The sequence below is a fragment of the Colius striatus genome, chromosome 9, assembly GCF_028858725.1.
Source record: "Colius striatus isolate bColStr4 chromosome 9, bColStr4.1.hap1, whole genome shotgun sequence".
NCBI lineage: Eukaryota > Metazoa > Chordata > Aves > Coliiformes > Coliidae > Colius > Colius striatus.
Window position 1 is genome coordinate 22,645,170 of NC_084767.1, and position 25,253 is coordinate 22,670,422.

Below are 25,253 nucleotides of genomic sequence, written 5' to 3' on the forward strand. Positions count from 1 at the left end.
GCATTGATTTTGCTTCTCCTGCTGACCCTTCTGGTTCACATCCCTCCCTGAGCTGCAGGCCAGGCCTTATAGTGGCACTGGGATTTCAGATACCAATGGGCCTGGCCAGTGATGTGAGAAGACAAGCTCCCTCTTCGAAACAAGCAGGTCTTTGCAACCGCCTAGCTGCCACCAAGCCTAGTGCAGTACTTAACTGCCAGCACTGACTCACCCTGGTATAACGTCTATTAGCATCTGGCTAATAGAAGGAAATAATGCCAAAATATTGTAACACTGTTTATCTTGGGATGACCATGAAGCAAGAGCTTCATTGCATGAACACTCTAGGTCACTGATAAGGAGGGACCTTTCTAGGCCTCAGAAGGCCCAAAAGCTGACTAGTTGCCTACTTACAATGAAGTCAGCAAAAATATGCAGTAATTGGAGGAAAGGAAAGTAAGACAGGGGGAGATGACAACCACCAACTGGCACACCATCTACCCAACTAACACCCTAGACTTAAAAGAAGAGAGTGGAGGAAACCAATCTAAACATGCATACTCATTACATGCTGAGCAAAGGACTACTAACCAATCACTAAATAGAATAACAATACATATCTATTAGAATACAGAATATACGATATGCTAAAGTTCTGTGTGTAAATACAGCACCATGGGAGTCACTGTTGAGGACTAACGTTTTGGATTACCACCTGGCACCTATATTTATGCCCATAAAACACACCTGCTCTGTGGGCATGTTGGCGTCTCGCACACTGGCTGCACCACCTCGCTTTTAGGACAACACTATGATTACATACGTCATGCTGGTGGGGCTATGTGGCCATAGGCAGCACTCAGCTATGCAGCTTCATATCCAAATTAAAGATTCACAATATCTTAACATGTGTTGATTGCTTATGAGAGGTAAGCAACTCTTACTTCTCATTGCCTTGAACCCAGCAAAGTTTAATTTGTCAACAAACCCTTTCCAGATAATGAAGTCAACTAAGGGATTTGCTGGCAATCTCTCAAACACTCAGAAGTACATCTAAGATACTGATTAACTTCACCCATTCTGCATTTGCTTTTGCACACAGTCTGTTCACGTGTAGAGTGCTGTGAGGTTTGGGTGGCAAATGCATCCTGCTGCAGTAGGGGAGGGAAGGGCAGTATGTTTGCCTAACAGCTCTATAATTACTCTTGTTCAACAAATCTGGGGTTGGAAAAAAATCCCAACAAACCATGACCCTGTAAAAAATTTTTTTCTCACTTTTACCTCAGAGCTTCTCCCTATACTCAGAGTCTTAAATGTTTTGATTTCTGAAACATTACCAAGTGCCTGAGAAAAACCTGCAGTTTCTCACTTGGTCAGTAGGTTCCCAACACAAGGAAAAAGGTACAGACATTGATAAAGTGGGAGAAAGAAAGAAAAAGACTGATAGGAAAAAATCTGGTTCACACCAGACTTGCCTTTCTTGGTCTTGGCCAAGGTGTAAAACAGGACACATCACGGATCCAGAGAGGAGTCCTAAGAAATCTGACTAGCATGTTGAAGACCTAGATCTCTGTTGAACACTGTGCAACTCTAACGTGCTCTGACTTAGGACTGGAAAGGGTCACCTGATTTGGCTTTACAAATAATGAGAAAAAAAAAAACCACCACACAAAAAAACCCTCTTCCAAAGGGCCCACATCCCAAAGCAGTGAATCATTAACTGAAGACTATGACAAAGCAGCACAACTCGGCAGATAAATTCCTCAGCGTCCTTAAAAAAGCATCATCTACAGCCTGAAGGAGACTTTCACGGTCCGTCACAGTCCACACTCAGAACACAGGAGCATGACACTGCGGCTTTGCTCTGCCTGGATTTTTGTCCTCCTCCTACCTGGCCTCTCAGATGGAGGGAAACTGTTGGTGGTGCCCATGGTTGGAAGCCACTGGCTTAGCATGCAGCATGTAGTTGAGAAGCTTGCTGAGAGAGGACATGAAGTGGTGGTGCTTATGCCAGAAGTAAGCTGGCAGATGAAAGCAACACAGGCATACACGGTGAAAAGTTACCCAGTGACTCACACACTAGAAGAACTGGATAATAGCTTTCGTGAATTTGTTGCCACTCACCTGAAGGACTTACCTTTCCCACTGAACACTCTGGCAATGTTCAACAGCTCATGGAATGCTTTCCATATTTTCTTTACTCAGTGCCAGGATCTATTCAACAACAAAGAGATACTGCAGCACCTGAATCAAAGTGGCTTTGATGCTGTCCTAACAGACCCCATTCTTCTGTGTGGAGCAACACTTGCTAATTATTTTTCTCTTCCATTTGTGTTCTTCATGAGAGGATTTCCTTGCAGCTTACACTATGAAGCACCACAGTGTCCAAATCCTCTGTCCTATGTCCCAAGACTATTTACCTTCAACTCAGACCACATGACCTTTTTCCAGAGAGTAGAGAATGCACTCGTTTCCCTCCTGGAGCTTGTGTACTGTAACATTTACTACAGTGATGCATTAAAGCTTTCATCTGAAGTTCTGCAGAAAGATGTATCCCTGGTAGATCTTGTGAGCTCTGCTTCCATTTGGCTTCTGAGATTTGACTTTGTGTTTGAATATGTCAGACCAGTGATGCCCAATATGGTCTTCATTGGAGGTATAAACTGTGCTCAGAAGAAACCACTACCTAAGGTATGTTTTTACTGCTGTAGAAAATTAAAAACAAAAAAACTAAACACCCAAACTCATGTAAACCTACCATGTCATTTTGAAAACTGAGACCTTCTGCTTTGTGAATAATAATTGTTCAGCTAAGATCTGACCTTAGGTGAGCTTGCCAACCTAAGGATTCCATCCATTCCGTGTCTGTCTGTTCTCTCTCTACCTCTGCTTTTTTTTTTTTTTTCCCCTAATTCTGTCCTTCCTGCTGCTGCCTCACCTTTTCAACAGTTTTTTGCTCTGGTGTTCTGGTACGAAGAAGTAGGGAGTGTATTCAATCTCTATGAAAACATATCTGTATGTATCCGGACTTGTTCTGCTTTAGGTCGTGGAAAATAAGACTTTGTGTTGGCTGATTTCAATCCACTAATTTTGCTGTTGAAGGTCTTATTGTTGTCCAAAAAGCAGATTTATTAGCTGGAGTGCAACTCACCAATCACCACACGTTCAGGAGGGACGTTGCTGATTGATTTCAGGTTTGCACAAGCCTGGGTGCTTGGTGATAACACCACAAATCAAGCACACCCAGCACAGGTTTCTGCACTGTACTTACACACAAGAGTTCAAGGGTTATACACTCCTATGTATTGGCTAATAATTTGCATAGCGGTATAATTTTGCTGTGTCATTCTATCTGTCCACTACACATGCTCTAAGAGGGCCTTTGGTGGTTTCTAGCAGTCATTCATGAGTCGGTGGTCACCACCTTCCCCTGCAAGGCATTGCCTTCCAACTAGTTTCCTAATTGTTTGGCAGGCATAGGTGATTCATCACAGTGTTTTGACTTTATTTCCCGTTTATTCTACCTAGGTTTGTGCTTTTGACATGCAGATATAGTAGTGAATCATTGCAAGCTTAATTGCTGTTCTTACAGTTTTCCTAACAAAGTTGTCCTTGTTCTTTTGACATTTTGACTTCAATATCCAAGTGCAGAGAAGAAAACACACCAAGCAGCAAGTTACAAATGGAGTGGATCACTTCTTATCACAGCACTTGCAATGCACTCTCTGTCTTTGAATGTCTAGCATATAATAAGAATTTTTTGTGAATCTATTCAGTCTCACATCTTCAGTCTGTGCCTAACAAAAATGTCTCCTGCCTCTCACTTTTCTGTATTTGTCGAGCAGTTCTTTTTCCTAACTGTCATGTCCATTGGAGCTACTGAATGGCTCCTCAGGGTCAAGTACAAGTACAGGCTTTCCTTTTGGAAAGCACTATCTTCCCTGCAGGCACGGCCATGTGGCTACTCCAGATTAAAATCTGACTCTCCTCTTAAAACAAAGCTCACTCTCACTCTCACTTTGCTCAGGGGCTAAAGATCATAGTCCAGAAAAAAATGTTTATTGCAAAAGTACTGATTCTTCAGTCTTGATTTCTTGTTGGCTATCTGTGCCTCTGAATCAAGCAGCTACATCTATTGGCAAAATACAATCCTGCATGTTGACAAGCTTATCACAAATACTCGTTAACCACTCAGACATATTATCTTACTTTTGACTTTTTATTTGAAGTAAAAACTTTCCTGATCTGAAGCAAGAGCACTGTTACTGGGTACTTTTGTCCAGGCTTTTGTGTATTTAGTTAGGTAGAAAAGAAATCAATTCATGGAAGAAGAGAATGACCAAGAGATGCAAGGAGAGGTAGGTCAGGATGAGAACAAAGACAGGAATGACAGCACAGATTCAGTGATTCAAAGTTAGATAAGCATGGAATTTAGGATGGTGTACTGCAAAGGCAAAGTTGCTGAAAAACTAGATTTATTTTAGTTCTCCTCACTCTTGCAGGTACTTTTCTACAGCATTAGCAGGATCTAAGTGTTTTTGCTTACACAACTGCTTTCTTTGCTTTCTTTGGGCTAGGTGGAAGTAGCTCATCACTGCAGTCTCGCTGCTGAGATGCACACAAAGGATTTCTTTTACTATCACAAACAATTTTTAAAAAAACAAAGAATATTCTTGTTAGTATAACAAATAATTTGATAATTTAGAAATAAACTGTTATGATGCAGCAGTCGGCAGGTAATGTTCTGGTTGCTTTTGCAGTGCAGGTTTGTCCTTTCATGACGTAGATTCCTTACAAACTTTTCTACAAAACTTCTGGAGTTTTTCATAGCTGCTAGCCAGCCCTGAGCACCAGCAACTGTTAAGTCTGCCTTCTGAAAATTTTCCCTCCAAAACATGTAACTAGAGCTGCAGTAGTTTAGTACATGTTCTTTGAAAAAAACTGTTGTATACTATCAATCTCCATACAAAATGATTGTATTTTCAAAATTGCTTCTGTAATCATTTTCATAATTAAGACTGATTGTCTGCAAATCCTGCCTATACATTGATTTTGTTTGCTTTCATGGCCCTAAGGCATTCTCTTCCCAGGCAGATTTAGAAAAGTATTTCTGAGTTGCTAATACAGTTTTAAATATAGATCCTTGTCCTTCCTCCCTCCCTGTTTCACTCTTCCAAAACAAGTCCTTTCAGGGAATCAAACTTCTGATAGCAAATTTTCCCTTTTCACTAATGTCAAGAGATGAAACTGATCACTAAAGAAATCAGATGATTTCCCAGATGAAGCATTATTTTTCTAATCTTTTACAAATAGAAGATTATTTGGACAGGCGGAAGGAGAGGAAATTTGTCAGAGTGAAAATTATTGTTGGGAAAATTAATGGTCTCTTAATGAGCTCTTTTGAGCTTGTTGGAAGGCTCTCTCATTTCCTTAAATCACAGTATTTCACCAGTGCAAAGAGGCGGGTGTTTCCCAGTCTAGTTGCTACTTTGATTACTCTCTGACAAGTTAGCTGAACTTTAACATCTCTTATTATTAACATTACAAAATGTATTGGCCATACCCATTTGCCAGTAAATAAGTGTAAAGATTTACCAGTAAATAAGTCTAAAGATCATCTGCAGAAGATGCCACACAGATTGCTTAAAAACGTGGAGCAGGGACTGTGTTTTCAGCACTCACCAGATTTCTGCAGAGATGGCCCTGGTGCTTAGTGCTCATCCACAACTCACAGTGACGCTGATTCTACTCCTGTCTGTGCTCAGTTTGGCTGCTGATGGGAAGCTGCTAGTGGTGCCAGCGGAGGGGAGTCGTTAGCTCAGCATGCAGGAGGTGTTGGACAGTCTCAGGCAAAAGGGACATGACATTGTCATCATAGCACCTGAAATAAACATACATATAAAACCATCAGATAGTTTTATTATGAAAATGCATCCAGTCCCTTTCACAAAGGAAAAGGTGGATGCAAGTGTCCATTCTTTTCCACAGAGTGTATTTGAACAAGGATCTTTTCTAGAAAGATTTCTTAAAGTGTATCAGAGGCTGAGAGGGTCTCTACCATTACTCTCTCCAGCTGTGCACACTTATCGTACAGCAAGGAGCTTGTCAGATATCTTGAGGAGTCTAAGTTTGATGCCGTCCTTACAGACCCTGTAATGCCCTGCGGGCAGATTCTGGCTGCGCATCTTTCCATTCCTTCTGTGTTTTTTTTACAAGGAATGCCATGTGGTCTAGAATTGAAAGCCATTCAGTGTCCAAGTTTCCCTTCTTATAACCCCAGAGCACTTACAGAGCTTACAGACCACAGCGTGTTTTTAAAGAACCTAATCTTTGATAACGCAAATTATTTTCTCTGTGATTTTGCCTTTCAACCATCTGAAAAACCGGCTTCTGAGTTCCTCCAACGGGATGTTACTATGCTGGACCTCTTGCGCCAAGATTCCGTTTGGCTCATAAGGCTAGATTTTGTGTTAGATTATCCAAGACCTTTGATGCCCAATGTCATTGCAAACACAAGAAGCTACCTCAGGTGGTCATGCTCTGCTTGTAATTTATGCTCTGATAGACTTCTGTGTTCACGAGGGTGAAATTGTGTATTGCAGACAGGAATCAAATTCCTATGTGGGATATGTTAGGCAAATACTCTAGGGAAAAAAAAAATCTCACTTTCTCACATTTTATTTTCTATATATGCACCTATAACTTTTCTCTAAAAATATATTCTCAATTGAAGAAAAACTCTTGATTCTTCTGGTGACTATTTGTGATGGGACATTGTATTCAACAGCCAAAGACATTGTCAAAATTTGTGGACAGTAGGAGAAATTTAGATTTGTCTTAAAAGCAGATGCCATGGGACAACCCAGAAAACCTTAAACACTTTTTTCAAGCAGAAAAACCCAAGTCCTAATGAGTGGAGTTGTGGAGAAGGTCTGATTTGACAAAGCATTGAGGGGATGGATGCAGAGTTGGTGATTACGCTAGCGTCTCAGATGTGTCATTTTCTTTGGCTATCTCAAAGCAGAAGATGGCAATGCCTACAGTTCTTATGAAGAGCCTCCTCTGTTGTTCTGTGGGAGAGCCTAGAGAGTTCTGCCATTCTTTTTTGTGCCCTGACTTTCTCTTAAGTTGTATTACTTAGGACCTGTGCACCATAGGGTGAGGTCAAGAAGCCTGTGTAGCATAGACCACACATCTCCAAATGGCAGAGGTGGCTGTAGCCTCTTGCAGACATTCTTGTGTACATTGTAATTTTCTACCTGAGCATTCATGCAACTGCACCTCTGCTGGACACCATGAAAGATCTGTCAGTGACAAAAAAGAATCCAGAATTGGGCCTGAATTGTTTTGTGAAAAGTATAACTCAAACAATGCTCGTACATCTCTGCTCTACTCTCCAACCTCACAAAGCCAACCCCTACATCCCCTGAGATGAGTCTCAGACACTAGAAGTACGGTTTAGCATGGGTGATCTGTCCTGCAGAAAAACATGACATCATGCATCTGTCTTCATCAGCCTTCTCAGTCCAGAAACCATCTTAAACAGTTCCTCCACGTGTGCCATAGGGCCACAGACCTCCTAGAGATTAGTCTTCAAAGAGAGAGAGGACACAGGTCTTCCCTGGGAAAAAGGAGCAGCCTCTTCTAGGCTGAATGGTGACATTGATGTGACACATCTCCTGCACATGCTAAAAGTTAAGCCAGAGAGAGGCTATCAGAAGTGCAGTCCCATCCAGAACCATTCCCACTCCCTTCCTGGGTTATGATTTACTGTTCCAATAATGGAAACAGAAGGGCGTTATCTGGTGCATCTGCCACACACCACCAGTCTGTGAAGTTAGCTGAACTTAGTACTTGTTCTGTAGCCTCTTATCAAATCAATGATTATACATTTACAACACAGCAAATACATTAAAGTTCAAAAGTTAGGCTGTAGCACAGATTGCTTAAAAGTGCAGAGCTGGTGCTGTTGCTTCAGTGCTTCCAGTGGTTTTCTTTCTGGGCAGCACTCACCAGATTCCTGCAGAATGGCCCTAGTGCTTAGTGCTCATCCACAACTCACAGTGACGCTGATTCTACTCCTGTCTGTGCTCAGTTTGGCTGCTGGTGGGAAGCTGCTGGTGGTGCCAGTGGACGGGAGTCATTGGCTCAGCATGCGGGAAGTGTCGGACAGTCTCAGGCAAAAGGGACATGAAATCGTTGTCGTTGCACCTGAAGTCAGTTTGCGCATAAAGCCAACTAAGAATTTGGTTATGAAAATGTACTCGGTCCCTTTCACACAGGAAGAGCTGGAAAAAAGTTTTCAGACATTTGTGAAAAATGTATTTGAAGAAGGATCTTTTCTAGAAAGATTTCTTAAATTACAGCAAGGTATGAAAAAATTCACTGATTTGTCAGTCTCCAGCTGTGCACACTTACTGTACAACAAAGAGCTTGTCAGATATCTTGAGGAGTCTAAGTTTGATGCCATCCTTACAGACCCTGTAATGCCCTGCGGGCAGATTCTGGCTGCGCATCTTTCAGTTCCTTCTGTGTTTTTTTTACGAGGAATGCCATGTGGTCTAGAATTGGAAGCCACTCAGTGTCCAAGTCCCCCTTCTTATGTCCCCAGCGGATTTACAGAGCTTACAGACCACATGAACTTTCTCCAGCGCGTAAAGAACCTAATCTTTGATAACGCAAATTATTTTCTCTGTGATTTTGCCTTTCAACCATTTGAAAAACTGGCTTCTGAGTTCCTGCAACGGGATGTTACTATGCTGGACCTCTTGCACCAAGATTCCGTTTGGCTCATAAGGTTAGATTTTGTGTTAGATTATCCAAGACCTTTGATGCCCAATGTCATTGCAATTGGAGGCGTAAACTGTGGTCACAAGAAGCTACCTCAGGTGGGTTGTGCTCTGCTTATAATTTATGCTCTGATAGACTTCTGTGTTCACGAGGGTGAAATTTTGTATTGCAGACAAGAATCAAATTCCTGTGTGGGATATGTTAGGCAAATGCACATATTAAAAAAAAATCATCTCACTTTTGATTTTCTGTATAGGCAGCTATAACTTTTCACTTAAAATGTATGCATAGTTGATGCCTTTTGCATTACATGTATTCAGAGCCATTTTGTGTGAAGTTTGTAATTTGGTACTCTACTTGTCTCTTTGTGAGTGGTGGAAGAGTAGCTGACAAGTCTGAAGCATTGTCAAAGCCTTGTGGTCAGGTATAATCCATATAATTTTGCCAATTGTTCTGGTAGGATCTGGTATTTGTGAAGAAATGCACATTAAGCTTCTGTCCTGGGGCACCTTTGCTGCCTTATTTCTTGCTTTGCAATGAATTTGCCTGTTTCTTCACATGGGTATTTCCAAAGCTGGAATTACTGGGAATGTCACAGTTTGTGGACTCTCTGGATAAGCAGCACTATTTCTGTTTACAGGCTTGCATCAGAAGATTTTGCTTTGGCTTTGTGAGATCTGAGAACAAAACCAATCTCAATGAGCCTGAGGGTGCTATGGAGGCTTGTCAGATCCTGCTCAAAGGCACTGGAGCTGCCAAAGCTTTTCTAATAGAAGCAGATGGGGCTTATCTGGTCCATTCACCACTGGATCAATTGCTGAGCTCTAGTGCTCAGAGAACTGAGAAGCACTTGTCTTTGCACCCCTCAGCACATTTTGGTGAGAAAGTTTCACTTCCTGAATTTCGAATTACTGCAGGGCAGATTCTCTCTGAGGTCTCTTGCCACACAGTCATAGCTGCTTGACGATGCTACTAGATGAGAATTGATGACTCTATGTGCTTTTAGATGAGTGCAAGCAGAAGTGGTGTGAAATAGTTATCGCTACATCTGGAAGAACAGGTCTCTCCATAAATGTCACAGAGAAAAGGAGATGGACCCAGCACTAATCCAAAACAAGACACTGATGGTCCTTTCACACCTAAGACATATCAGAGAAAAAGTCATTCTAGAAGAATTCTCACCAGACTGAGGAGAGAACCACTCCCGCCCCCTTCCTGAGTTATGATTTACTGTTCCAATAATGGAAAGAGAAGGGCATTATCTGGTGCATCTGCCACACACCATCAGTCTGTGAAGTTAGCTGAACTTAGTACTTGTTCTGTAGCCTCTTATCAAATCAAAGATTATACATTTACCACACAGCAAATACATTAAAGTTCAAAAGTTAGGCTGTAGCACAGATTGCTTAAAAGTGCAGAGCTGGTGCTGTTGCTTCAGTGCTTCCAGTGGTTTTCTTTCTGGGCAGCACTCACCAGATTCCTGCAGAATGGCCCTAGTGCTTAGTGCTCATCCACAACTCACAGTGACGCTGATTCTACTCCTGTCTGTGCTCAGTTTGGCTGCTGGTGGGAAGCTGCTGGTGGTGCCAGTGGACGGGAGTCATTGGCTCAGCATGCGGGAAGTGTTGGACAGTCTCAGGCAAAAGGGACATGAAATCGTTGTCGTTGCACCTGAAGTCAGTTTACGCATAAAGTCAACTAAGAATTTGGTTATGAAAATGTACTCGGTCCCTTTCACACAGGAAGAGCTGGATCATGCTTTCTGGAGGACTGGCCAGATTGTATTTGAAGAAGGATCTTTTCTAGAACGATTTTTTAAAACATATGAACAAGTGAACAATATTTCTGCCATGTACCTGTCTACCTGTACATACTTACTGTACAACAAAGAGCTTGTCAGATATCTTGAGGAGTCTAAGTTTGATGTTGTCTTTACAGATCCCATACTACCCTGCGGGCAGATTCTGGCTGCACATCTTTCAATCCCTTCTGTGGTTTTTGTGCAGCAAATACCATGTGGTTTAGAATTTGAAGCCACTCAGTGTCCCAATCCTCCTTCTTATGTCCCCAGAGGATTTACAAAGCTTACAGATCACATGAACTTTTTCCAGCGGGTGAAGAATATGATTTTTAACATTGGAAATTATTTTCTCTGTGATGCTGTCTTTCAACCGTACGCAAAACTGGCTTCTGAGTTCCTCCAAAGGGATGTAACTGTGCCAGATCTATTAAGCCAAGCTTCCATTTGGCTCGTGAAGCTAGACTTTGTTTTACATTATCCAAGACCATTGATGCCCAACATGATTATGGTTAGTGGAATAAACTGTGCTCACAATAAGCTAACTCAGGTGGGTCTTATTCTTGTTTCTTCTTGTCACTTTGCAGGCTTTTACATATTCTGAAAAGTTGTAACGTAAGTTTTGTTAGAAAAGTATCTTTCTGCAAAAAAAAAGGGATTTCAAACTGGATTTGCTTTGCAAAGAGGTTTCAGTACTCCTTTAGTGAAGGTTTCTGAATATCACAGTATAAAAATGGAGAAAATGTAAAGTAATTTAGCTCTGGGAAATGCCTCATGCATCATGTGCCTCTGCTTAAAATCAGCTTTGACATTAGAGCGGGTTGCTCAGGGTCTCTCTGCTCAACATCGTTGATGTGGTGCAAGGCAGACTTTTATGCGAGGACACCTTCACTCTTCCTGTGATCCACCTTATCATTGCTGAGTTCCTCTACATTTTCCTCCTTTTTTTTTTTTTCTTTAAAGACAGGTTATCTATGCTTTGAGTTGTCATAGACTGAAAATATTTAGTTGGAAGGTCATTTGCAGGCCTCTCAGCCAATCGCTTAGTCAAAGCAGATGAAGTTAGTTCAAGTTGCTCCATTCTATGTCTTATCAAGTTTTGAATATCTTCTATGACCCTTATAATGAAAACACCTTATTACATCAGATATGAATTTGACATGTTGCAGCTTCTGTCTGTTGTCTCTTGTCCTGTTGCTGTCAGTGTCCTTTCCAGGAGAAAGGAGACTTATGCCTTTCCATTCACTATGCCTTTCCATTAAGGTGGTTCAACACAACAGAAAGATCTCTTATTAGCCTCCTCTTCTGAATCCTGAGCAAAATCATCTTTCTGAGCCTTTTTTTGTACATCATGGTTCCCAGCTCCTAACCATCTTTGTGGATTTTGCTAGGCTTGCTCCAGCATATCAATATCTTTCCTGTACTGGTGAGCTCAAAATTTGGTACATGTCTCCAGATGTCTCATAAGTGCTGGAGGGAGAAGGATCAGCTCTCTCAATCTACTAGATGTGCTCTTAGTTGTAGAACTCAAGATGCTTTGGTTTGCAATGGCTATGCAAAGGCACACTGCTGATATATTCAATTTGGTGTCCACAAGGACTCCAGGTCATTTTCTGCAGAGCTGTCTGTCCAGTTGAAGCACAGTCTGTGGCATAGGTCTATCCAATCCCAATGGCAGAACTTTGCTTTTGCATTTTCTGATCTTCATGATGCTCCTGTTGTCCCATTTTTCTAGCTTGTGACATTCTTTTTGCATATCCCAGGCCAGTGATGCTCCTAATTTAAAGTATCAATTGGCATCATAAATATCAAGTATAAATTAGGTTACTTTATTATTTTAAAAGTTTTGTTAGATTTATTTCATATTTGTTTAAATGTGTATTCAAATATATTTTGTGGTTTGCAGAGGACTAAATCTTCTATTTTTAGAAATTACTATTCTTGTTAAGTGTTTCAGATACTGACATTGCAAAACAGTGAACTAGTGTGTATTTTTCAGAAAAAGCTGATTCTCATGTAATAAGAATGAGGCATTTCAAAGAGGGTTCAAACTCAGTCTACAAAAACAGAAAATGAAGAAACCATATAGCTAAACCTATAAAAAGAACTATGGCAGAGGATTTGTGACAGAGGTCTATAAAATCCTGAAAAGTGTGACAAAGGCGAAAGGGGAACTGATAGAGAGCTCCCAATACTTAACCTATGACTAACACTGAAATAAGGCAGAAGCAAGCTTAAAGCAAACAAAACGGAGTACTTTTGTCACCCCATGCTCAAACAAAGAAACAAAAAATCTGCCTCTCAAGAGCAGCAGGTGTTTTTTTGTAGACAAAACCTATGTTTTTTAAAATCACGATTAATAAGAGATACATTCTGACTGCCAGGATTTGTAGACTTACAAAAGAGATGATCATGGATTCCTCTCACTGGGGATATTCACTGTATGTTTCCAGCATAAAACCTTTAACTCAACTCTGTACTTCAGCTCTACTTTTTCCTGATGTTTATCTCCTTTCACCTTTGGCTTTGGAATGGGCTGGGCTGTGGACATCGGTCTCTGGACTCATTTACAAGTGAAAGGGTGTTTGTGTGTTGCTTAAAATCCAGTGACACAATTTTTAAACTCTTATGAATGTGCTGTTAACCTTATGGGTTTGGTTTGGGTTTTCTTACCTCTTTAATGTTGTTTTAGAGCTTTTCTATTAGTATTAGTAAATAGAACATATTGGTCTGAAATGTTAGCAGAACTTAAAGGCTATATAGAAATGACTACAAGACTTGAGGGCCTGTTACATGTTAGCATAGAGTAATAGTACAACTCCCTGAGCACATACTACCACCTTAGGGTGTGTGCAATGCTGTATCACCTTGTTATGGCAGATGTTTTCCTCTTTATTGCTGAAACATGGAAATGCACACACAGGTACTGCAGCGAATTATCTGGCACATGAGAATACCTTCTGTCTGCCTCCTTTATCTTTTGGTCTTTGTAATATCACCTCACTGACAGCTGGAGAGAACATTTGGCTTAAACAGACTGCAGAATGGGTCTGAAACTCCATTATTTTTAATGGAGTTTCCTTAGAGTTGTTGGCTTATGAGAATCGCTTTTTTAAACTTGTCATTTGGAGAGCCTCCTATCAAAATAAACTTTTTAAGAAACATTCAATATTAGCTTTGGAATGTGCTTATCATGTTTAGGTACCTTTGGCAAAGGTAGCCATTTCATGAGCTAGATTTCCCATCATTCCTACCTACTCTAAGTCAACTCTTCCAGGCTGCTGCATAGCATGAAGAAACCGTTTAGAGCAATCTATGATCAGCTGTGCTTGGCTGGGGGGTCTAAAACAGTCTTTTCTGTAGCCAGTATTGCTCTTGTTCAGTTACCACTCATATATCTTGGTTTGCTTTTGCAAACTTACAAACTTTTGGCATCCGCTTTTTTTTTCTGTGAAATAAGCCTTCGTGGCAGATGAGATCTGATTGGTCAATTACTTCATTTATCTTAAAAGTTTAATGTGCCTTTGCATATTCTCCCTATCTGAGGACATTGCTTTGTTTATGAGTGTCCTTTTAATTCACCCGTCTACCCACCATGTTTCCATTGCATCATTGCTGCAGCTTCAACCCAAGTTCTCAAAAATAATTAGGCACTTAAATCCCACTCAAAGCAACCTGATTTGGAATCAAAACAAGTCCTTGTAGTGGGACTGTCTTCTCCATTAGCCATGTCAGCCATGCTGTTACACAGGCAAATCTTCAAAACCTCAGTGGTATCTGAGTAGCTTTAGGTTGTGATCAAGTGTTAGAGGGAACTAGAAGGGGTGTGGTTGGTAGGTTGAAAGAGGTTCTCCTCCCCCTCTACTCTACCCTCGTGAGACCGCATCTGGAATATTATGTCCAGTTTTGGGCCCCTCAGTTCAAGAAGGACAGGGAGCTGCTGGAGACAATTCAGCACAGGGCCACCAAGATGATGAAGGGAGTGGAGCATCCAGTGATAGGACAAGGGACAACAAATTCAAGCTAGAACATAAGAGGTTCCAAAGAAATACAAGGGAAAATTTCACTGTGAGAGTGAGAGAGCACTGGAACAGGCAGCCCAGATGGATCGGTGAGTCTCTTTCTCTGGAGACATTCAAAATCCACCTGGATGAATTCCTGTGTGACCTACTCTAGGTGGTCCTGCTCTGGCAGGGAGGTTGGCCTAGATGGTCTTTCAAGGTCCCTTCCAACCCTTAAGATTCTATGAACCAGATTTCCAATACGGTTTTGGAGGGTTTTTTTGCCTTAAAAATATTATTGTAGCACATGCAGAAGCAGCTTTCTTTAGCCCATACCACAGCTAAGCCTTGTTAACCTCTTTTGAACAGTAACTGTTACTGAGAACTTTCAAAAACCTTTGGCTTGTAGCCTCTTACCTATGGGCTCTTATGGTCCCTCTTGAGCAAGGATGCTGCATTATCACTTTCAAACAAACATTGAGCCCTGAGTCACTCACCTACAAACTCTTAAGCCTCCTATTGAGCAAAGATCACATATTCTGATGCATCATTGTTTATATAAAAAGGTGCTTGGTTAATATGTTACCTAAACTTGAGTGACTCTCTGCTTGGCATGCCTGCTGTGTGCTTACCATGCAGAATGTGCAAAGGTGTAAGAGAGAAAGTTGGAAGTTTAGGTCTTGCAACATGCTTTTTATACTATAAACTCTCTGGAGAAGTTCAATGGCAATAAAAGTTGACTCCTGACTTGAATCTGGCACAGAACACTCAAGTGCACGGTAACTCCCTTGAAACAACCCTGACCCAGAAAAATCGCTCTACAAACCACTGTGACTTGTGCTAATCAAAGGCCCTGCTGACTGCACCAAATCATTTAAGATAGCTTAAGTGCATGGAAATGCTTCTTGCTTTAGATCCCTTGATAGTACTCATCACTGATAAAGGTAGCTAGTTTTCATCACCATTTAACCTGTGGCCTTTGAACTCCCAACAACCTGTCTCAGTAAATATTTTGTAGAGGTAAAGGTTAAGGATCATCATATTATAAATGAAGTACAACTTTTTTTTCTTTTCATATGCCTCTTGGAAGAAGTGAGAAGGAACACTTTATTTCTTTTCCTGCTGACAGTCCCATGGCAGTTATGTGGAGGTACCAGATATACGCTGCACTTGTTCTTTTTCTTTCTTATTGGAGTCTGGCAGAAGGTGGGAAGCTCTTGGTTGTGCCTCAGGATGGAAGTCACTGGCTGAGCATGCGTGAGGTTCTGGAGAAACTCTGGGAGAGAGGGCACAAAGTCATCGCGGTGATTCCTGACGCCACTTTGCTCATGAAAAGCTCACAATCTTTCACCATCAAAACATACTCTGTGCCTTACACGCAGGAGTTTGTAGAAAGATACTACAATTCCATTGGTGAAAAAAGTTTTGAGAACACTCCATTTCTAGAAAAATATACATTTTTACTCAGCAATATGACAGAACTAGCCAACATGTTCTCTTCTTCTTGCCGGCATCTCTTATATAATGAAGAACTAATGAAGTACCTCCAGGACAGCAAATTTGATGCCATTATGATGGATCCTGTGTTGCCCTGTGGACCTATTATTGCTGAATATCTCTCTCTCCCCTCAGTGTACTTCATGCGTGGTCTTCCATGTACTTTAGACTACAAAGCCACTCAGTGTCCCAGTCCTGTATCTTATGTGCCAAGGACTTTCATGTCCAGTTCAGATCATATGACATTTATGGAGCGTGTGAACAATCTCCTGATTGGGTTTTCAGAGCATCTGCTTTGTTATCTCTTTTATTTAAAATACGAAAATTTAGCTTCTGAGTTTCTTCACAGAGAAGTAACAATACTGGAACTATTTAGCAAAGCATCAATTTGGCTGATGAGATATGATTTTGTTTTTGAGTATCCGCGCCCAGTAATGCCAAATATGGTCTATGTTGGAGGCATCAACTGCAAGCAAAAGCAGCCATTATCAAAGGTTTGTCATTGCTTACCTTGAAGGTATTAGAGCATTTATTAGTGATTATTTCAGATCTGCTTTTTAAAGTGCTACCTATAGTAGTATTCATGCTTGAGACAATATGTGATTGAGTTTCAGAATGATGTGATTTGGCAGCAGGAATCTCAGGCTCTGACAGATGATCACAAGACTTGTGCTGCAAGCAGCTGAGGGGTTTCTCTCTGGCAGACTTTAGGTAAAGCCACCTAAGCTATGTAGCTTCCTAGGTATAGCTTAGCTTGTTGTAAGCATATCAGCATAACATTAGACAATCATGGCACGTATGCTACATTTAGATAAATGACAAAATAATTCTAGGTCATATGATTTAATACCCCTAACAGCTATGAAAGACTGAATAGTTGAAATCAAAGATGATAGCGGGAGCTATTCTGCCTTGGAATTTGTATAAGAGGTAAAGTATGTAAGAGGATGATTAGAAAAAAGAAGCCTTCAGGACTGTAACTATCTATTCTCCCTCCCTAGCTTGTTTAAATCCCCTTGGTGGCCAGTGCACATAGTGCAGATGGCTGTTGCTTATTCTGTTTTGCAGACTATGGTGGTGTTGGAAGAGCAGAAGTTATTGCTAAGCTTGTATCATATTTACTACTGTAGACTCTGGGTTTTCACTTTCATAACTGATACAGTATAGAAAAAAATCTGAAGATAAACCCTATCAACCCACTGTATATCAAATCTTTGTCAATCATTGAATTAAGCTCTGAGGGCACAAGATAATCCAAAGGTCGGACTTTTGTTCTGAGTTTTGTGTCCAATTAACTGAGCAGACTCAGTTCATCATTGATCAGGTGTTATGAAGATTGTAATTACTTAGTCAGCTGTTACATCCTATTCATAACTCTGATCACCCTCTCAGTGTGATGTATGGCTAAGTGCTTGGCACACCTCTCTCTAGCATTTGAATCTTCTAATGTTAATTCAAGCATTCAAACTTTACCTTGCAGTGCCTGGTTGCTTAAAGCCTGCACAGATGATAAACTCAACCTTTACCCGCAGTTAAAAGTTACCTTTTGTTTCCACCCACAAACATACAATATGTTAAAAATTAAATGCTTACCTTGGTTAGGATTAAAGAGCAAAGTACCCCTCCATTCACTCCTCATCACCTGCAATAGTTTTAAGGCTGTTTAAAACTTTGCTCACAGCACAAGGAAAATGATTTCTTCAAATCCAGGATTTAATTCTCTTGCCTCCTGGGTTGTGTTTTCCCTGCTCCCGTGGACCTTTGCTGAAGGTGGAAGGCTTTTGGTTGTGCCTATCGATGGCAGTCACTGGCTCAGCATGCGCCCGATTGTGGAGCGGCTCAGACAGAGGGGACATGAAATTGTGGTGGTTGCGCCAGAGATAAATTTGCGGATAGATTCGTCAGTGCATTATACCATGAAAAGATACTCTGTGCCTTACACTAAGGAGTATGTGGAGGCAGAATTTAAAATGCTGGGCTATAAGAGTTTCACACCGCAATCCTTCTTGGAAAAATTCTCAAAAATTACAAATATTACAACCATGTTCTTCAATTCCTGCAAACTTCTTCTGTCTAACAAAGAGCTAATCAAGTACCTTGAAGAAAGAGAATTTCATGCTGTCTTTATGGATCCTTTTTTCCCATGTGGACAGATAGTGGCCGAACACCTCTCCCTACCTTCTGTGTACCTTGTACGGGGACTGCCGTGCAGCCTAGACTTCCACGCTACCCTCTGTCCAAATCCTCCTTCGTACGTTCCCAGGTTCTTCACCCACTACACGGATCACATGGCATTCCTTCAGCGCATAGGCAATCTCATAGCTAGCCTGAGCAGTTCCCTGGCTTGTGCTTTTCTTTATTCACCATATGATCGCTTGATCAAAGAATTCCTCCAACAAGAGGCCACAGTGCTTGAGCTGTTCAGCCATGCGGCTATTTGGCTTATGAAATATGACTTTGTATTTGAGTACCCCAGGCCTCTAATGCCTAATATGGTCTTGATTGGAGGCATAAGCTGTACTCAGGAAAACACATTATCACAGGTTAGTTACCTTTTTTAAACCCGTTTAGCTATGACTGCATTGCTTGCTCTCACCATGAGATGGAGCTCTTGGCAGTAACAAATAATAACAGGCCAAAGCGTGAGGTGGAAGTCGCTAGAAAAGCACTTGGCACCTCTGCCTCCCTTGTGCGATGAGGAGTTCCTTCGTGGGAGATCTCAGGACTCCTAGACAAGCTTGCACAAAACGCTGGGGTTTTCCTTTGCCCCCCACCCAAATTTTGGTTTGTATGCCTGTTTACAGGACTTGGTGCTAGCTAGGAAAAAGGAGCAGGTCAGATCATCCTCTGCCCTAGAATTTTTGCAGAAATTTAAGACAGTGGCAAACCTAAATGAAATTCTCACCAGCTGGTGAAGCAGCAAGAGATCTGCTTCTTTTGTGTAAAATACTCTGCCCCAAGTCTGAACTGCAACTGAATTTTACTTGAACTGTGCCAAACTTCCTGAGTATGGGATATCTGCCACTTTCCACCAAGAAATCCTCCTAATTTTTAGTGCTTTCTCTCATTTTTCAGTGAGCGATCACTGCAGGTATTTCATTAAGGTTGTGTGTAGCATCCACTGATACAAGCAGCTACTGATTAAAAAGTCTTCAGTAAAATAATAACACACCCATTCCCAAAGCAGGGTTGCAAAAGGTTTCATATTGGTACTGGCATTCCTGAGTGAGGCCTTGGCAGACAAAAACATGTAAAAAACAGAGTAACACTGATGTTACTAGTTCTACAGAAAATAAATAGGGTTCAATACACCCTGAAATAGCCATATTTGTTCCACTGCATTGGGAACTTCCAAAGAATCTTGTAACAAAAACATGTTTCTAGTTTGGGCAGGCTTTTGCAATTCCCAGATATCTGTGACTTTATTCAGAACTGAGACCAAAGTTCCCAGACATATGGGACACCTTAATGGAGAGCAGGAGCTCAGAGAAATCTGTTGGGACAGAGCAAACCCTGAAGTGAGAGCTCCATTTCACCATGTTTCCTACTAGGAAAGCATCGGGTCTGACGGTCAGGGTGCAGCTACCAGCACACCTTCCATGACTCCTTCTGTTTGGGATCCAGTTCAAGCAAAGGGTCACAGCATTCTGGTCAGCCACAAAAGTACATAATAGAACATAAACTAAGAGGGTCAGTCTTGGTAATCCCCTCAGATGCTGCAGATAATAACATTTAAAATGCCATTTTATTCCACTCATTTAACTCTGCCTGCAACAATTCCCTCCAGTTTTGTCTATCCTTCCCTGGCTTTACCAAGTATTTTTCTATGGCACGTGATTTTTGCTTCAGCCTTCAGCTGTTTTTATGCTTTATCGGAATTCTTTTGTTCTTGGATTCCAGTGACAGATCTCCTAGTTCTTCTATTATTAAATCAAGTGAAAAAAAAAAAAAACAAATAAAAGAACCTGGCAGCGCTTCATTATTATTATACTCAAAGCAGCCCCAATATATCCAGACCTTAGACGTTAAAGCTATCTGCTGTCAACACTTTTCAAAAATCTCAACTCTCTCTTGCAGCTGCATGGTCCAAAAAGAATGTCAACTCTAAATCCAGAACATCTGACTTGCAATAAATGTCAATACAAACCACAATGTATTCACCTGAGAATTGGTTGCCAGGAAAAACATGATGGTGAATTTATCTCCTTAATGGGTACAGCATCTTTTTAATTGCATAGAAACTGGTGTCTTTGAGCACACAAGCTTTCCTACGTCGCTGATTTTAATTATGTTTTTTCTCATGTTCTCAGTGGATTTCGGTTCCAGTTTAAATTCTGCAAACACTCATACACCTCCATAACTTTGTCCACACACCTGTACCCACTTTTTTTCTCTGGGAATCACTTCTGTGCAGATAACTAATTTTCCTGATCATAATTTTGTTCTGTTGACTGCTCATTTTATTGCCTTTCCAGATAGTTCTGTGGGAACATGACAGAAATTACAGCATATGATGTGGAATGGACTTTAAAGCTGTGCTTTGTGTTGTCAGGAATTTGAAGCTATTGTGAATGCATCTGGAGAACATGGCATTGTTGTCTTCTCGCTGGGCTCCATGGTCTCTGAGATTCCTATGAAGAAAGCCAGAGAAATCGCAGATGCCCTTGGATCAATCCCTCAAACGGTACAGTTTCCCTCATCCCTTACAAGCACAGCAATTCAAGAGTGTCTTCAAATACAGTACATTATTACCTTTAGCTTTCAGGGTGCTTGGTCCTCCCTTCTTTCTATTGCTTCCTGATGCCAAAAGAAACTATCACTCCAGATGCTCTGCAAACTGAAGCAAGCTTTGGGCACCATGAATGTCTTTAGCTGCACATTTCAAACCTGCTGAGGGGCAGCAAGTAGCCAGTTGCTGAGAACTGACACAGTGTTTACTTCTCTTGAAAGGTTTTGTGGCGATACACGGGAGAGGTGCCCCCTAACCTGCCGAACAACGTAAAGCTTCTCAAATGGCTGCCACAGAACGATCTTCTAGGTAGGTCTGAGATACCTGGAGTGAGAGCAGCATGTTTCTTTTCACCTGTTAATGCTATTGTAAGGCCCCATTAGCATCATCTGTTCTGAGTCCCTATATCACTGTGGGTCACAGGGCTTCCTTACAGCCTTTGCTGTTTGAGTGAGGGCTCATCTTTTAGAAATTTGCCTGATTGCAACTTTAAAATTGCCCAATTCTGGAACAACACTGGAAAAGTGTTAAGATTGACTACCTTTACTGTCAAAGACAAGAGTCTTCATATCTGACTTGCTACACTCAATACCTAGCCATGGCTTTTGTCATTTTTTGTCTACTGTACTGAAAATTTAGGGCCTCCAAGTGAGCATTTCCAGATAGGTCATTGGGCTTTTCAAGTGGTAAAAATGTACATGCTTTTGCCAGGAGTATATTTGTTAGTTAGATGACAGAGCTTGGCTGTGGGACATCTGCAGAACCAGCAAGTGGAAGGCGTGGTAAAAAAGCATTGCAACGGTAATGTCCTCTTTAACCTGACTTGGCTCTGACTTCATCCTCAAAACTCAGTAGCTTTGGAAGCCTATCCAAGGCTTTCCAGAGATTGCCCAAACCAAGACAGAGTTCTACAGCCCAAGGTTCATTCAGTCCTCTGTAAGGTCCTACAGCCCTAAGTCTGTCCATAAGTAATGATGCACATGACAGCCCAAAGTTCTTGATTTATAACTACCAGTGCCATTTTTTGTGCAAGTTTTGCCCCAGGGATGTGTTATTGTGACTTAATAAATCAAACAGCTAAGCAGGTCTGTCTTTCCTCTGCAGCTCACCCTAAGACTCGTGCCTTTATTACCCATGGAGGCTCACACGGTGTCTACGAGGGCATATGCAATGCAGTGCCCATGGTACTAATGCCTTTGTTTGGAGACCAAATGGACAATGCCAAGCGAGTGGAGTCACGGGGAGCAGGACTGACACTGAATATACTTGAAATGACGTCGAACGACATATCCACTGCCCTGAAAGCAGTTATTAATGATAAAAAGTCAGTAATAGAAACACAGCCTTTCTCCTTCCACTGTTGCCTAACATGAGCATGCTGCCTTCCACCTAACAGAATGTTCATTTCTTCTCGTACGCTCTCTTGTACCAAAGTTACATCGCTGATGCTTTCCTGGGTTCACTTTGTCCTCTACCTGTAAAAGTGTTGTCCTTCTTCCTGCCTAGGATTATCACCATCAGGTGACAAGAACGGGGTGATATGAGAGGATGGAGATATTGGAAAAGATGGGGTGTAGATGCAGTGGGAGAAATCAAGTTGACAAAAGATTTGTCACTTGCTTAAAGCCAAATTTACCAGTCAGTGGTGGAGAGGGCTTTGACTCAATGTGTCAGAAAAGCCAGTTGTAGAGAGATGTGGCAAACTGCTTTTTCTCCCCAAATCACTGGCAACAACCAGAACAGGCTGAAACAGGCTGCCCAGGGAGCATTTATCAGTGGTGAGATCACTGTCTCTGGAGCTATTTATAAGCTGCGTAGCTGAGGTGTTGAGGGATATGGTTTATTATTTGGCTTGGCAGTGTGAGGTCAGTGGTTAGACTGATGACCTTTCGGTCTTTCCATACCGAAATGATTCTGTGATTCTATGACATGGGCCAGTGGGGAGCCTGAAAAGGTCAAAAGGCTCAGCTGTCTGCTCTTTGTGTGAGGGTTTGACCAGAGATGTTGCCTGCACAGTAGCAGAAGGAAGAGGGCTAGTGGCAGTGCCTCAGTAGAGCCCAGAGGCTCTTCTGCCTCCCAGGGTCAACAAAACACAGCTATTCTCACTCATTCATTTAGTTTATCAGCCATTCTTTCCCCATCTAGTGCTCAGAAGGAGCTGTATGAGCCTATTCAGCTGCTGCCTGGCTCAGCAAGGCTGGACGATTCCAGCACAGAGCAAGAGGGACAAATGAGGGTACTCTGAGGCAGTAGAGGGGCTCACACTTAGCATCCCAGTGTTGCAGTCAGCATGCCCAAGGTGCTTTAAGGCATCCCAGTGAAGGGCAGCTTTGAGACATGCCCTTCTCTTTCCTGCCCCCATTCTCTGTGAGCATTAGGGCTTCTCAGAATCCTTTTCCCTATCATGTTTCTGAGAAACGTAACCTTATTGCCATCATTTGCTAACCACTGTTCTCACAAAAATAGTAACAGCAGCAATAATAATACAATTTATAATCATGCATCTTGATTTTGAAAAACTGGACAGCTTTTCTACCCCTATTCTCACATCTGTTCTTATAGGCCTTCTTATATCAAAGTTACATGAGGTACTGGAGTGTGTCCAAAGATGGGAAATGGAGCTGGGGAAGGGTCTGGAGCACAAGTCTGACGGGGAGTGGCTGAAGGACCTGAGGGTGTTCAGTCTGGAGAAGAGGAGGCTGAGGGGAGACCTGGAGAGAGATTTTCTTGCTCTTGGCAGCTACCTGACAGGACGTTGTGGCCAAGGGAATTCAGTTCCTGCTCCAAACCTACAGGTGGTAGGACAAGAGAAAAAGGACTCAAGCTGCACTAAGAGATGGTTAGATTGGAGACTGGGAAAAAATTCTTCACTGAGAGGGCTGTTAGACGCTGTCCCAGGCTGCCCAGGGAGGTGGTGGAGTCCCCACCCCTGGAGATATTGCAGAGCCGTATAGCTGAGGTGCTGAGGGACATGGGTTAGTGGTGGGTTTGGCAGTGTGAAGTCAGTGGTTGAACTCAATTACTTTAAAGGTCTTTTCCAATCAATATGGCTCTATGGCTCCATGAATGCTGTTTATATCAGAAACTGTTACTTGTTTGGGTTTTTTATCAAGAAACGATTCAGCCAGATACCTTCAACCCAGAGATCTTGGCAGCTCAGACTAAGTTGGTTCTTCTTCTATTCTAAAACCTTTTTCTGTTTTGTTTTACTTTTTTTTTTGTCACCCCTGAAAGTGGCACCTCTCTGGGACCACAACTTTGTCGTTATCATTCTCATGGGAGCAGGGGGTGGGGGGGAAACACCATCAGAGAAGACCCCAGTGGGCCATTGGACAACTGCCCCTGTATCTCTTTTTTTTTCTGGGGACCCAATCTCAGAAGCACAAGTCATTGAAAATACCTGATACCTTTTCTTGACAGGTACAAAGAGAATATCAAGCGTCTCTCAGATCTTCACCTTGACAGACCCATCCACCCCCTGGACCTGGCTGTGCACTGGGTGGAATTTGTAATGAGACACAAAGGGGCCCCACACCTGCGACCTGCTGCCCACGACCTGAACTGGTTCCAATACCACTCCCTGGATGTCATTGCCTTTCTCCTCACCGTGGTCTTCCTCTCTCTCTTCATTTCTCTGAAGTGCTGCCTGTTCTGCTGCCGCAGGTGCTGCTCTAAGAAGGGAAGAACAAGAAAGTCGGCGAAATCAAAGTCTCAGTAACAGATGAAAGCAGTGGTAGGGAGACCAGGCCTCTGCTCCAGACCAGAAGGATTAGAGAACATCTCAAATTTCACTAAGATAATTGCTGAGTTTCAGTTAAGAAATAATTAGCATTCTTTAAACTAGCACATGGAAGGGGTTGTTTCACTGGTAAAATTTTTGCTTTAATTAAGAATCACGTTGTAAATACTGTGATAGGTGTGCTTCAGTCACTTGGGAAGATCGTAGCATAAAGTCCAAAGCTCCTTGCTTTCATACTGTGGTGTACAGGGGACTCTTGGTGCCTCTTTTTTTCCCCACCTCTATATGCACTGGAAATAGACGGGGATTTCACAAGACACTACTTCAAAGGCTTTACGACAACCATTTGTTCCAGGGTAAGGCTGCCAGCTTCATCCAGCACTTTGAAATCTTTGTATAACTGCTGTTAGAGAAGAGGCAAATGTTATATGCTGGCAACACGTGTCACATAAGCCAAGCTAGGCACGCATCTTGAATGTGGTTTGTGTGTTTTGCAATGCCCCGAACAAAATGAAGGTTTCAGCAGTGAAGAGTTTGTAAAGCCACTGATATTTCACCCAAGTTCCCCAGGAGGCAGAGTGCTGCATCTGCAACTTAAGTGTTAAGTGATGAGCCCTTTGTAAGCAATGCTTATAAACCCCAACTGATTTAGTCTTTGTAAGTGATGTTCAGGTAAAGACCCAACCCCTAGCCCTATAAATAAATTCCTCATATTAACAA

The 25,253-nt window shown here is 41.9% G+C and overlaps 1 protein-coding gene across 2 annotated transcripts; it reads left to right on the forward strand.

Moving 5' to 3' along the window:
- Nucleotides 1-1,740: 1,740 nt before the first annotated feature.
- Nucleotides 1,741-25,253, forward strand: LOC104561537 (UDP-glucuronosyltransferase 1A1). Of its 2 annotated transcripts, none has more exons than XM_062002071.1 (5): nt 1,741-2,670; nt 20,618-20,749; nt 21,016-21,103; nt 21,899-22,118; nt 24,215-25,253. In XM_062002071.1, the coding sequence occupies exons 1-5, from the start codon at nt 1,825-1,827 to the stop codon at nt 24,510-24,512; spliced, it is 1,584 nt and encodes a 527-aa protein (XP_061858055.1). In that variant the 5' UTR covers nt 1,741-1,824; the 3' UTR covers nt 24,513-25,253. The 2 variants fall into 2 exon arrangements, with proteins under 2 accessions (XP_061858055.1, XP_010205544.2); XM_010207242.2 differs by lacking the exon at nt 1,741-2,670 and adding an exon at nt 15,702-16,559.

Bases quoted from the DNA above. Each gene is read 5' to 3' on its own strand.
- LOC104561537 (XM_010207242.2), top strand. From the start codon at position 15,702: ATGGCAGTTATGTGGAGGTACCAGATATACGCTGCACTTGTTCTTTTT. The intron at 16,560-20,617 runs GTTTGTCATTGC...TTGTGTTGTCAG, and splicing joins AAAAGCAGCCATTATCAAAG to GAATTTGAAGCTATTGTGAA. The intron at 22,119-24,214 runs GTCAGTAATAGA...TTTTCTTGACAG, and splicing joins GCAGTTATTAATGATAAAAA to GTACAAAGAGAATATCAAGC.